Raw genomic sequence first — 15,091 nt, forward strand, 5'->3', positions numbered from 1 at the left:
TCTCCCTGCGTCGCTGTGCCGATCGTGGATGCGGGCGGTGAGCGTGAGGCGGGCAGGAGGTGTGGGGCGGCCAGCGTGAGATGGGGAGGAGGTGCGGTGCGCAGCATGTGGAGCCGTGAACAGGGCCAACTTATCAGAAGCCAATTAATGGATGATTGAAAACGTTGCCAACGTTTTCAATAATCGATTTAGTCTAGTTGTTGCAGCCCTAGTAGCCTTAAATAGTACTGAGTCAGGCGCAGTTCCTTTTTTAAATTAAAGGAGAACTATGGGGTTAAGGCTTTTCCCCATAGTTCTCCTTAGGGTAACGGGAGGACACAAACTAGCGTCCTCCCGTCACCCTAGGCTCAATATATCGCAAGCTATAGTTCGTGGTATACTGAGACGCTGAAGCGGATCCCGACAATTATGTCTGGAACCGCCCAGCTGCATGACTGACAGCTGGCTCTGCCTATCCAGAGGCAGTGCCAGCTGTACCCGCCACCTCCCCGTCTGTTCCGCCAGTCAGCGCTGGCGGAGCAGGGAGGGGGGAATCCAGCCCCTCCCCTGTCACGGCAGAGAGCCGTGACGGGATCGAGAGGTGAGCGAACGCCGGTAACTGTTCGCTCACCTCCCGATCTACTGAGCCGACCTGTGACAGTCTCATTGTCACAGGTCAGCTAGAACTATGAGGTGAGTGAAAAGCACTCGCCTCATAGTTCTTTTAATTTCTCATACATGTTAACTATGAAGTAATGTCTTTGGAAATGTTTTACTGGAAATACGTGCCAGTTTATAATAGTTTATAATGGCGTATTAGCTAACTGGCAATTCCAAACAAGTAAAACCAGTGTTTCTTTACTACATATTTAGATTTCTCAAGCAGCAGGTGAATGAAGAGGCTTGGGATACAGTCTTTATGCAAATATTCTTGTGAAATAACCATCATTTATTAAGGAATTTATCAGCATGTGTCATGAGTTGTGTTGAGAAATGGTGTCATTTCTCCTTGGACAGTCATTGGCTGCCTTTTGTTCTTGGATTTTCCCAGCCTATCCTACGTTTGTTTTATGTTGTATTGTTGTCCCCTACCGCCATTACTCCAACCATTGTTATATTATGCCTAGCTGTTGATGCATTTTGATCAGCTGTTGTCTACCTTGAGGATAGGGATCTTCAGATACCAGTGCCAATACTCTGCATTTTCTACCAGGGTGGCAGCTGTGACTGAACTCTGGCGCTCCCCCCACTGTCCTGAAATCATTAATCTGTATTGTTTTAGAAAAACTGTTGCATGACAATAAACAAAAATGTATCAGTACTTGTATCTGCGAGTACTTAGACAAGAATCGGTGCTTAAAAAACGCATTGGTCCATCCCTAATATACACTATATTACCAAAAGTATTGGGACACCCCTCTAAGTCATTGGATTCAGGTGTTCCGTGAAATTTCCTTGCTACTAAATATTCCAAGGTCAACTGTTAGTGGTATTACAACAAGGTGGAAGCAACTGGGAACAACAGCAACTCGGCCACAAAGTGGTTGGCCACGTAAAATGACAGAGCGGTGCTGAAGCGCACAGAAGTTGCCAACTGTCTGCACAGTCTATAGCTACAGACCTCCAAACTTCATGTGGCCTTCAGATTGGCACAACAACAGTGCGTAGAGAACTTCATGGAATGGGTTTCCCTGGCCGAGCTGCTGCAGCCAAGCCTTACATCACCAAGTGCAATGCAAAGGGTTGGATGCAGTGGTGTAAAACACGCCGCCACTGGACTCTAGAGAAGTGGAGGCATGTTATCTGGAGTGACGAATCACGCTTCTCTGTCTGGCAATCTGACGGACGGGTCAGGGTTTGGCAGTTGCCAGGAGAAGGCTACTTGCCTGACTGCATTGTGCCAAGTGTAAAGTTTGGTGGAGGGGGGATTATGGTGTGGGGTTGTTTGTCAGGGTTTGGGCTTGGCCCCTGTTCCAACATTACTGCACACCAGTGCACAAAGCAAGGTCCATAAAGACATGGATGAGTGAGTTTGGGGTGGCGGAACTTGACTGGTCTGCACAGAGTCCTGACCTCAACCCGATAGAACACCTTTGGGATAAATTAGATCGCAGACTGCGAGCCAGGCCTTCTCGGCCAACATCAGTAACTGACCTCACAAATGCGCTTCTGGAAGAATGGTCAAACATTCCCATAGACACACTCCTAAACCTTGTGGACAGCCTTTCACAGAAGAGTTGAAGCTGTTATAGCGGCAAAGGGTGGGCCAACTCAATATTGAACCCTACAGACTAAGACTGGGATGCCATCAGAGTTCATGTGTGTGTAAAGGCGGGTTACTTTTTCGTCCCAATACTTTTGGTAATATAGTGTATATCAAACATTAAAACAGATGCACAAATCCCAGGTGCTCCGTATGCTTTTCAAAAATGACAGCTGCCTCCTAACTTTAGAATTTTTCTCTAGTCTTGGAGCTGGAAAAATATCTGTACTTGTACCGAGTTCGGTACTTGGTATGAGAACATCCCACATTTGGCCGCACTATTATACATTTTCCAGGGAATAGAGGTTATAATCTGGCTGGTTTTGGGGCATAACACTTTTTTTTTAATATACTATTTGTTAAGTCTCCATACTGGCCACAACCAAGGTCAACAAGAAACCCAGGCTGTTGTTATTATACCGCAGTGCAAGCTTACACAAGATACACCATTTTTCAGAATGTGCTTTTTCTCTATTTGCAGTTTATGAAATCCTTTTTATTTATACTTCATTTACAACAATAACTTCTCCTTCTCTGTGTATTTTTCAGCATTGGCAGTACCAGGGGATGGCATTAGCGCACCAGAAAAGATTATTTTTCCTGCAGAGAAAATAAGACTGAAATGGCAGCGAATTCAGAAGGTTGGAGCCGGTCTCCAAAATCTTGGCAATACATGCTTTGTCAACTCTGTGTTGCAGTGCTTAACATACACTGCACCACTTGCAAACTACATGCTGAGTCGCGATCATTCAAAGACGTGTGAGTATGGCTTTTAATAAACTCTTCTTTTAAGCAGTTGGGCAAGTGTAGCTTTCAGGTGCCAACAGTCTGCTGCTATTCAGCTGGTGCCTATTTATGATCAGATATGAGCTAATTGTTTCAGAAATCATGATGAATCGGTTAAATCTCTATTTGTATTGGAATCATGACTTGAGAGAATCACAGTTTGGGTTTATTACATATACAGCAATCTTGATTTGCCTGTACATATCGAGACATCTCTGATTCACCAGTTTTCACTCATTTTTGGGTTATGGTCCTTCCAACCCATTATGACATTCATGCTTTGATATTTCATGGTGTAATTTGCAGTATGCCCGTGTTATGGATTGTTATCTTTATTTGAGAACAATATTATGGCATCCTATAGATACTAAATATTTAAAACTGAAACTTTTTGACCATATGGCTTAACCCCCTGATAACACATACATGATCTGTCTTTACTTGACCCTGTTGGGAAGCAGATTACTTTTATTGGTAAAAAAAGCAAGAAAGGGAACTTGGAGGAAAGTGATTTTCATATTTTTTTTTTCAATTGAATTTCATATCTGATCTCCCGTTTCCTTTAATGTTTCTAGCTGTAAGTTCTTGATGCTATGCAGCACTGGCTTCAAGCAAGATTGCAACCTATTGTTAAACTTGTCCAGTATAATCCTTGCCAGTGCCAGCAAATTTGCCCTGCTGTGCTGCGATCCTTAAGTCCTTCCTTAAATGGGGAGCGTGAGCCAAGGCTCTGGAGAGCACACAGTCACATTATCTTGCTCTTCAACACCTACAAGCTGTTTTGGAGTTTTTTGGCCCTGGACTCATGGAGCAGCCCAGGAATTGGATGATACAGCCACCATTTTGGGCAGGTATATATACCTTGTACACACACATGTCCAACTGTGACCACCACAATTTTATTACTTTTATTTGAATATCGATAAGATTTTGGTGGAACACTCTAAATTCTGTTAGAAATTCTAAATACCAAGAATACATATTAGTACCTGTAAGGGAAAGTTTTAATCTCCCTAAGAAATTAAATAAGAATGTTTGTTTCTGTATTGTTATGGTAGCTCATGCAGATATTAAACCTACTGTGTGTTTCAGATTTCTATTGAAGCAGGTTGAGCTTCTATTAAAATAACCATGAGCACTTTCTTTAACTGGGAGTTAAGTGCCATGTGCATGCACCTGCTTTGTGGATTGATTGCATGATTGCCAATAATATGATAACCTCTGGTGCTGATGCTTAGCAGCCATAGGTCAGCAAATTAATTTTAGCAGCGAGACCTTGCTATGCATACTACCGCATCCATTGGACAGTCCATTTGGTGGGTTATGATCATTTTCATTGGTTAGTCTAAAATTGGAGAAGACATCCCATGCTAGATTCCTCAAGTTTTAGAAATCTTACTGCTCGAGAGTGTTGTGTGTGGCCATAAGTGATTTAGGAAGTCTAAGGGTAGGTTCACACCATTTTCCAGACCAGATCTGGTCCAGAAAATGGTGTGAACCTGTCTGCGGTTCAAGTGCATACCAGACAAAATGAGACATGCTGTATTTTTCTAGTCTGGTCCAGAACGGACTGCGCTGGTGTCAACAGAAGCCAGAAATAGCATTGGGTGTGGTGTGAATGGGCCCTAAATGTGAAGCTTATTTTGCAGAAAAGAAAAAAAAAAGTGTGCTCTGTGACTCTTGCCACATTAATGGCAATGTATAGTGTTTTTGTATATGTTTTTCTTCACTTTGGAAGCAGAATATATATAGCTTTCTCAGGTACATGTGACATATTTTATATTAATTTCAGCTTTCAAACTGCGCTAGGTGTGTAAAAGATCATTAAAAAGCTTGGTGTTGTGTTCAGAAGGCTGCTGCAAAGTATAAAAATCTTACCTTGCAGCATGCTATCCCCGCCAACCAACACCGAGCTTCTGTGAATTGAAGAGAGGGAGAGATGCAACCAAGCTGTACAAAGCTGCAATCGCATCACCTGCCCCTTTCCACCCTCGTTGTCTTTTTTTTTTTTTTTAAAGAATATGGGACATTCTCTAATTGGAAGACAGATGCCCCATCCACACTTCCTCCTCTCCTCCAATCACAGAAAATATTGTATTCTTTCAGTTAAGTATTTTAAAACTGCAGTTTAGGCTGGGTTCACACCTAGGCGACAGCATTTTTGCGAGTTTGATGCCTGTTTTTGCGTTTATACGTGCTTTTTTTTAATGCACATATACGGCTAAATGCGTGTTTTTGTGAGCAGATTGTAGCTCATTGATGTTAATAAGCAAACGCTCATAAAAATGCACAATAAACACAGCAAACGCACACTTTTAAGCGTTTTATTGAGTTTATGGGGCCAAAACTAGCTTTAATATGCCAAAAATAAATCTTGTGTACTTTTTTCAGCGACAGAAGTTTTTTGCTTCTTCTATTTCTGTTTTAGAAAGTGTTTCGACTTGCAAAGTGCCATTTTTTTCTTCTTTTATCCAGTCACTAACCTTATATTTGTATAATCAACTCTTCACATATATTCTTTAATGTCCTTAACCAGTTAAGGATCTAGGATATGCCTTGTATATGTTAGAATCCTGGGCATACAAGTTAGCCGACAGTACTAGTAGATTCACACCGGCAGTCTCCAGCCCACCGAGCTTAGGTTTTCTCAGTTTTATACTGGTATTCTCTCTACAAGAGACCTTAATTTCTATGTCATCCCACAGATTGGGGGATTTTCTGTCAAGCCCTCTTGGGTCTTCTGGATCAAGGGGTCATTGTCCCAAATTCCCTGGTGGAACAAATTAATAGGGTTTTTTCTCCAACTTGTTCATTGTTCCCATACACAAATGTGGCATTTGCCCCATCTTGAATTTCTAGTTCTTAATGTCTTCATTTGAATCCAGAAATTCTGCATGGCATTTACTGTATCTGTAATGTCTTCATTTGAATCCAGAAATTCTGCATGGCATTTACTGTATCTGTCATCGCCTCCCTTCTCCAGGAAGGAACTTTCTGACTTATGTGGGCATCATGGATGCAAACTTGCATGTCCATCTTTCCAGCACACTTGTTTCCTATGTAATGCGGTGGGGCCCCAACTACTGTTGTGTGGTCCTAACTTTCAGGCTTTTGTCTACATCACAAGTATTCACCAAAGTGTTAGCCCTACTATTTGCCTTGCTGTACTTTCTTGGAATACCCGTTCTGGCATACTTAGACACCCTCTTGTCCACGGAGCAGTTGCCGCAGGCTTCTGTTGAACAGTAATATAAAGTGCACTGCCCTATAATAAAGTGCTTAAAACCACCTATACCTACAAACATACATACATCACCTCGCATTAGTTGCTTTCACGAAATCCACAACCCCATGCAATACGTTTTCCACAATTTCACAGCGTTTGCCAATAAAAAAAATCTGATATAAAGTGTGCTGTATGTAAATATTTTGAACTAAATATCAGTATAAATACACATCACAATATCCCAATATATATACTTTAAAAATGAACAGCAGTCCACATTCAATAATCCATATATCCATGCAAACCTCTAGTGAATAAAACCATTCCGTGCTGATTTCTCATAAATAGTTTGCTTATATTATACAGTGTTTAACACATCTCCACATGATTGTGCTCCACCACTCATAAAATGCACTCGCCAGATAAGGTGAACCATTCGGCATAAAATGGTCTGAAGCGCTCTGTACATTAATGATCTTTCTCTTACCGTATATACTCGAGTATAAGCCGTCCCGAATATAAGCCGAGGGTGGGAAATGAGGCAGCTACTGGTAGATAGATACCATTAAAATACATTAATATTTATTTAAAAGAAAAATAACCTAGCTCTGTAAGTGGAAAAGGGGGTACAGGGCTACATATCATGTACTACGGATCATTTAACCCATTCATGTTAGCAGAGGATCATTGTAAATGTATTGTCTGCACTGTATTAGCAGTATATACTCTATATAGAGTATATACTGCTAATACAGTGCAGACAATACATTTACAATGATCCTCTGCTAACATGAATGGGTTAAATGATCCGTAGTACATGATATGTAGCCCTGTACTATGGATCATTTAACCCATTCATGTTAGCAGAGGATCATTGTAAATGTATTGTCTGCACTGTATTAGCAGTATATACTCTATATAGAGTATATACTGCTAATACAGTGCAGACAATACATTTACAATGATCCTCTGCTAACATGAATGGGTTAAATGATCCGTAGTACATGATATGTAGCCCTGTACTATGGATCATTTAACCCATTCATGTTAGCAGAGGATCATTGTAAATGTATTGTCTGCACTGTATTAGCAGTATATACTCTATATAGAGTATATACTGCTAATACAGTGCAGACAATACATTTACAATGATCCTCTGCTAACATGAATGGGTTAAATGATCCGTAGTACATGATATGTAGCCCTGTACCCCCTTTTCCACTTACAGAGCTAGGTTATTTTTCTTTTAAATAAATATTAATGTATTTTAATGGTATCTATCTACCAGTAGCTGCCTCATTTCCCACCCTCGGCTTATATTCGGGACGGCTTATACTCGAGTATATACGGTATATCATATCCTCCACTCTCCCAGGAACATGATATCCTGCTACCCAGGATATCATGTTCTAGCGGTTATGATGCTAACCGCTAGAAAGGCTTTTTTTTTTTTTTTGAAATAATGTTTATTGTCGGAAATGGAAGTCATTCTGCAATTGGCTTCCACCCTAGCAGTGTCCCCATGGCACAAACCCTCTCCTCCCCGCAGCTGTCCGTACCAGTGTTTGGCACTCGGCACATTGGTTTCTGCTTGTCTATCTTGTTTCAGAGACTGTTGGTCCTTCGCTGCTTGATTTAGGGCTAGTTCACACCAAGCGCAGAGCAGGTCCAGACCGGATCAAAACTGCGTCCAATGTATTCCAATGGTATTTTTAGCTCCAGTTCACACCGCAGCGTGCAGATCCAGAGCAGGTAAAAAAACTGCAGCAGGCCCTATTTTACCTGCTCTGGATCTGCAAACGCATAAAAAAGCATGCAAATCCCTGGAACACACTGAACGCCCATGTTAAACTAAAAAAAAATGGTTTTTTTTTTAGCCAAAAACGCATCTAAAAGACTAGCGTGCGTGTGCAGAAACCTGACTGGATCTGCTCTGCATTTGGTGTGAACAAGGCCTTAGACCTTTGTACAGTGTGTCTGCATGTATCCCCCCTGTTACTCCATGGAATCTGGATCTGATTCTCTCTGCTCTTCAGAGATCATCATGTGAACTCATCAAAGACATTCCTTTCTTTGCTGTGAACCAGAAGGTGGCGTTTCTTGTAGCCATCACCTCTGAGGCAAAAATCTAAACTGGGAGCTTTATCCTGCAGGGTACCCCTTCTTTTTTGCATAGGGACAAGGTGGTGGTAAGGCCTAGGACTTCTTGCCTGTGTATTTTTTGGCTTTCACCTCAACCAGAACATTATTCTATATCCCTCTGCCTGGCTGAAGATCATCAAAAGGAAGTTTCCCCCCCATCGTATGGATGTGGTTCAGGCTATGAGAGTCTATCACTCAGCCATTGCTTCAGTAGGACTGATTTTATGTATTTTATTTTCCTATTCTGGATGGACCTCGTAAGGGTAAATTGGCTTCTCTGTACACCATCTGAAGGTGTCTCGGACAGACCATCATCCAAACTTATGGTCTAAGGTCTCGTTCACACCTAGGCGTATTGCATACGCAATGCGTATCGCGGTAAAAAGTCACGTGACCCTCGCGTGTTTCCGAAGGCTACTTGGCTGTATCCCAATGGAAACGTGCAACAAAACGGCCCAAAGTAGTACATGTACCTTTTCAGGCGTGGGCCGTTTGTAGTGCGTTAGGGACGGGCGGAAATATGCCAAGGTGGGAACGAGACCATTGAATACAATGGGATTTATATTTTTGAGCGTTTTGTAGAGCGTTCGTCGAGCGAAGAACACGCTACAAAACGTTCAGGTGTGAACGAGGGCTTAAGGATCACGTTCCATCCTGTCCTCTACTAGATCTGTGAGTGCTTCTTGCTCTTTTTGGCATATTGCACTCATTCCCAGTTTGCAAAGTTACCACCTGGTCTATTTTTATTTCTTAAGTTTTACAAGGAGGATATTCAGGACTCATCTGATGCCAGCCTCGAGTGTTTGGTCCTTCATACGGCTCGTTCTGTTCAATTTCTCAATCTCATACCGTATGCAAATTGGTTCCTTCTGCCATGCATCCTCTAAAACATTTAGAGGCACTCCCCCCTGAAATGTTGCCATTTCCTGAGGGACAATATGCCAGCGTATTAAATACTTATAATTAGTTTCCATTACCACCGTATTTACTGTATAGTTGATAATGGTATTCCATATCTGGGACCAATCTTTTCCCTCTAACTTAACTGGAGCTCTGGAAAGCAGTAAAAAACAGAGTTTTTTACTTTTTTGGGGTTTTAATCCTTCCACATAATGTTATTTGATGTTGTGATCGGTGGGACAAATGGTAGAATTATCACAGGGCAATGGTAAAATAACTTTTTCTTATTTTGCCATTAATATATGCAAACATTGCTGAATTATTAAACCCATGGTTGTGGATAAGGTATGGAGCTAAATGACCCAACAGTTTTTTTTTTCAAAATAGGTATTTACCAAGACAGCTTATCAGTGGATTTTATCCTAATACTTGTATCTCAGTGTACTTTTTGAATATGACTTAAAATCTTTAATTATTGTTCCCAATTTTTTTTCATATTTTTTGCTTTCAGGTCGGCAGCAAGATTTTTGTATGATGTGTGTTATGCAGTCTCACATTGTTCAGGCTTTGTCTAACATGGGCAATGTCATCAAGCCAACTGGTGTTATCAATGACCTAAGACGTAAGTACATATTCCTATCTTCCTTTCCTATTCCTAAAACACTGTATACTCTCAGTATCACAAGTTGTTTTTGGCAATTGTTAATGGTGATTAGCAGGCGGATTGTAATCTGTTAGTAGATCTGTAATAGTAGGATCCGGTTTATATTGTATCATCATATTCTAATATACATTTCATTTTAGTCTTTATGCTTGTAATTTGTAGGTATTGCAAAACATTTCCGTTTAGGAAGTCAAGAAGACGCCCATGAATTTCTTCGCTATACTGTAGATGAAATGCAAAAATCTTGCCTCAACGGTTACATCAGGTAAGCTAACAATAGTGGGGTACAGATAGAAATGCATAGTAAAGTGATATAGCCTGTCTTAGGCCCCATGCACACCTAGGCGTATTGTAATGTGCACGTCTGACCCGCGATTCACGGTAAAAGTCGCGCGACCCCGAAGGCTACTTGGCTGTATCCCAATGGAAAACGCCCTACAAAACGGCCCAAAGTAGTACCTGGACCTTTTCAGGCGTGGGCTGTTTTGTGGGGCGTTAGGGACGGGCGGAAATAGGGCAAGGTGGGAACGAGGCCATTGACTACAATGCAATTTATATTTTTGACCATTTTGTAGAGCGTTCGTCGAGCGTAGAACGCGCTACAAAACGGTCAGGTGTGAACGAGGGCTTAAGGAAATTAATAACTGTTTTTGCATTTTTTATTTTTATCTCCATGGGATGTAGTTTAACCTCTTTTTATGGCAATAAGATTAATAAGGGAAGATTAGCATGTTTGTATTGCCTGATAACAATTATTCTGTTTCAGATATCATTTTCCCATATTGTATAGGCTGTTGTAGGGCAGTGTGTCGAAAAACCACATATTCCATAGATACTGACATAAATGAGGCCAACACTTTCTTGGTACCTGTAGCATTGATTGGAAGAAGGATCGGAAGGGCTGTAGATTTTTTTTCTTCTTCATGGGGTCTGCATTTCCATTGGGGTATCCTGACATAAAAGGTGTCAATTTCTATTTTGCCCAAACTTATAATAGTAATTAGATTATATTGGAAAATGTGAATCCTGTGAAACACTTCGTATTGTAAATTGTCTAACTATGTACTAACTATTATGTTTACTGGAAATTCTTGTCTTTGTCTTTCTATCTCTATCTATCATATCTATCTATATACATATAGATAGATATATATATAGAGAGAGAGAGATATATAGAGATATATCTCTATCTATGTAGATATATCTCTATCTATGTAGATATATCTCTATCTATGTAGATATATCTCTATCTATGTAGATATATCTCTATCTATGTAGATAGAGAGATATCTATGTAGATAGAGAGATATCTATGTAGATAGAGAGATATCTATGTAGATAGAGAGATATCTATGTAGATAGAGAGATATCTATGTAGATAGAGAGATATCTATGTAGATAGAGAGATATCTATGTAGATAGAGAGATATCTATGTAGATAGAGAGATATCTATGTAGATAGAGAGATATCTATGTAGATAGAGAGATATCTATGTAGATAGAGAGATATCTATGTAGATAGAGAGATATCTATGTAGATAGAGAGATATCTATGTAGATAGAGAGATATCTATGTAGATAGAGAGATATCTATGTAGATAGAGAGATATCTATGTAGATAGAGAGATATCTATGTAGATAGAGAGATATCTATGTAGATAGAGAGATATCTATGTAGATAGAGAGATATCTATGTAGATAGAGAGATATCTATGTAGATAGAGAGATATCTATGTAGATAGAGAGATATCTATGTAGATAGAGAGATATCTATGTAGATAGAGAGATATCTATGTAGATAGAGAGATATCTATGTAGATAGAGAGATATCTATGTAGATAGAGAGATATCTATGTAGATAGAGAGATATCTATGTAGATAGAGAGATATCTATGTAGATAGAGAGATATCTACGTAGATAGAGAGATATCTACGTAGATAGAGAGATATCTACGTAGATAGAGAGATATCTACGTAGATAGAGAGATATCTACGTAGATAGAGAGATATCTACGTAGATAGAGAGATATCTAGGTAGATAGAGCGATATCTAGGTAGATAGAGCGATATCTACGTAGATAGAGCGATATCTAGGTAGATAGAGCGATATCTAGGTAGATAGAGAGATATCTAGGTAGATAGAGCGATATCTAGGTAGATAGAGCGATATCTAGGTAGATAGAGCGATATCTAGGTAGATAGAGCGATATCTAGGTAGATAGAGCGATATCTAGGTAGATAGAGCGATATCTAGGTAGATAGAGCGATATCTAGGTAGATAGAGCGATATCTAGGTAGATAGAGCGATATCTAGGTAGATAGAGCGATATCTAGGTAGATAGAGCGATATCTAGGTAGATAGAGCGATATCTAGGTAGATAGAGCGATATCTAGGTAGATAGAGCGATATCTAGGTAGATAGAGCGATATCTAGGTAGATAGAGATATATATATTTAGAATTGCATCAAATGCATAGGAGAGAGTAGACAAGTTTATATGTTATTGTGACAAATGACGTATTTATTGGCGGGAAGTGGTGGTGATGACATAAAATTCTGTTTTTCAGTTATGGCAGAAGCACACAAGCAACTACTTTTATACACCAAGTATTTGGGGGATGTCTGCGATCTCGAGGTAAGAAATACGTTTCTTTCTCATCCATTGAGGCACAAGGAAGTCATTTATGTTAGGGTTAACCTTCTGTCTACAGGAGGATTGGACACTGGCAAACCCAGGATAATCCCATACTTTAGTTTATTAGTGTCCCAGGAGTATGAATGTCTTTTTGTCAGCTCGCCTGTGTAAAAGACCAACCTGTGTTTTTTCTAGCAACTTTTTTTTTTTTCTTGAATACATTTTTTTTCCCTTTTAACCAAGACACTTCTTTATACTGCTGCTAGAGTTGGTCTCTCCAATTTCAGCAATCGACCGTAGCTGTCCTCGGCCTGGCTTTTGAAGGGCATCGTCCAGACCCCACTGGACTGTATGTTCTGGGGATAATTCGGAAGTGTCTTTCGGGCACTCTGTTCCATGCATGAAGCTTACCAGCCTACATTCTGGTAACAAGTTAGCCACGGAGTGCTCTCCAGGTCCTTACCGGATGAGCTTGTGTCTGAGGAGCCTTTGTCATTACTCTTAAAGGATACAGTTTTGATGTTGTGTGCACCTTTTTGAAATTAGAGGATCAGCTTGTCGCTTCTTACCAGTGCTTTCGCCATGTCCTTTAGAGCCCCTAAGTCTGCAAAGACTTTTCTAGTGCACCTGCTGTTTCGAATTTTAATGGCGAATGGAAACCCCTTGACAAAATGTTTGCTTCCCCCTAGTGCTTATAACACCTGTATCCCTTTGAACAGGTCTTTGCTTAAAAAAAAAAAAGATGGTCAGCTAACACTGTGGAAAACAGCCACCATTCCAGTGGAGGATACTGCTTTCTTTAAGGGCCCAACCGATAATCTCTGGAAGCCCTCAAGAGTTTTGTAATCACAGGCAGGCCCTGCTCTTCACCACTTGTTGGCTGTGACCTCGCTTTCCCAAACCTTGGCTAACTGGCCAAAGTCCCTTTTTTTAAATGGTATCTCATCTGTAATGTGTATTGTCTAACACTGGCTAGATTGCAATAATTGTGTCTTGTATATTTCTATGTACAACAAAGTTTCTTTTTTTTTTGACTATGAGAAGGTATCTCTACTGCGGTTGATCCCTTGGACATAGAACGATTGGGGCAAATGGAGGTAGCTTTAGGTTACAGTTGGAAGAGGCTCCTGGAGGTTTTCCCTTCTCATCTCTCGCATAGGTCTGCTGTCAGTACTCATGCGGAGGAAACCTTGGATAAAGTGTTGGACGGTGGAATCCGCATCTAAAAACAAATCTGATGCGCATAGCCATCTAGAGACAACATCCCTTTTAAACCTACTCTGAATACCATTATCAATGCTGTTATTGGTGGCAAGAGCACCCAACTTCCTCAGAGAAAGAAGCCTAAGTCAAAGGCTGTGAAGGCTCATCACTTGCTGACATGGTCCCCACTCCTGCACAATCCAAGCCCAGACCCCTTGACTCCCACTCTATCTGTAAGGGCTAGTGTTCCAGGTTCGCCAACTCTTAGACCACCTTTTAGACCACCTTTCCCCTGCGTAAAGGTGTGCCCCCACTTTTAAAGTGAGGTGATATTTGTTAGCCTTTGCAAACACTTGGCTTGCATCTCGGTTGTATTGATGCAGGAGGTGGTTTGAGTTTTTCTCACCTCATACCCTCCTGTGTCACCACAGCAGATCTCCATTAGTCTCGCTCTCTCTGGTCTTTTGGGTCAAGGTGTCATTGTCCCAGTTCCTGTGGCATAACTGTTTTAGGTGCTTTACTCCTGCCTGATCACAGTGGCCAAATGCAAAGGGGACATTCTCCCACGTTGTATCTCAAAGCACTGAATGTTTAATTTGAGCTTGGAAATTCCCCATGGATCACCAGGTCAGTTGTCACTTCCTTCACCAGGACCACTTTGTCCCCAATGGTCCAGCACATCAGATTTCCTACACCTTGCTGTATGGCCACTGTGCTACCAGTTCTCTGCTTTGCCATTCAGCGTCTTCTATGTACCTTTGGTGTTCACGGTGCTTGCCCCAGTACTAGCCCTGCTGCGCTATGGTAATATCCCCTTTTGTGGGATACTTCGACGACCTACTGCTTGGGGAACAGTCTGTGCAGGCTATGTCAGACAATGTGGCCTTAACTATCCAGGCATTACAAGAGTTTGCATCTTTCAGCGCTGTAAACAAAATCACCATTTATATTTAATTTGATTTAGTCCTGGACACAGCTCAAGCCAGAGTGTGTCTCCCTCAAAAGAAGCTTTAGACTCCCCAATGTCAGATTTGAGCTCTCGAGTCCATGAGTTATCCGACTTTCCATTTTTGCATGAAAATGCTTGGTTTGATGGTAGCCTCCAAGGCAGTGCCGTTTGTCTAGTTTCACTTCAAACCTGTACAATACAACATTCCCATTATGGGACAAGTCATTCCAGTCCTTGACAAGTCCTTTCTTCCCCTCTTTTGGAAGATCCTTACTACTGATGTCAGCCTTGGGCTGTGGAGAAGTCCTAGGCACCCTGTCTGTGCGAGGGCTTGTTTTCCAGAG

At 41.0% G+C, this 15,091-nt stretch overlaps 1 protein-coding gene across 1 annotated transcript in view; it reads left to right on the forward strand.

The window, feature by feature from the left end:
- Positions 1-15,091, forward strand: part of USP42 (ubiquitin specific peptidase 42) — a 43,257-nt gene that overhangs the window by 13,204 nt on the left and 14,962 nt on the right. Inside the window, exons 3-6 of the mRNA XM_018571748.1 lie at positions 2,792-3,001; positions 9,808-9,918; positions 10,123-10,225; positions 12,528-12,595. Coding sequence (XP_018427250.1) covers positions 2,792-3,001; positions 9,808-9,918; positions 10,123-10,225; positions 12,528-12,595 — 492 coding nt within the window. The remainder of the gene's footprint in view (positions 1-2,791; positions 3,002-9,807; positions 9,919-10,122; positions 10,226-12,527; positions 12,596-15,091) is intronic.

Source organism: Nanorana parkeri, unplaced genomic scaffold (genome assembly GCF_000935625.1).
Source record: "Nanorana parkeri isolate BGI_ZX_2015 unplaced genomic scaffold, ASM93562v1 scaffold3, whole genome shotgun sequence".
Taxonomy (NCBI): domain Eukaryota; kingdom Metazoa; phylum Chordata; class Amphibia; order Anura; family Dicroglossidae; genus Nanorana; species Nanorana parkeri.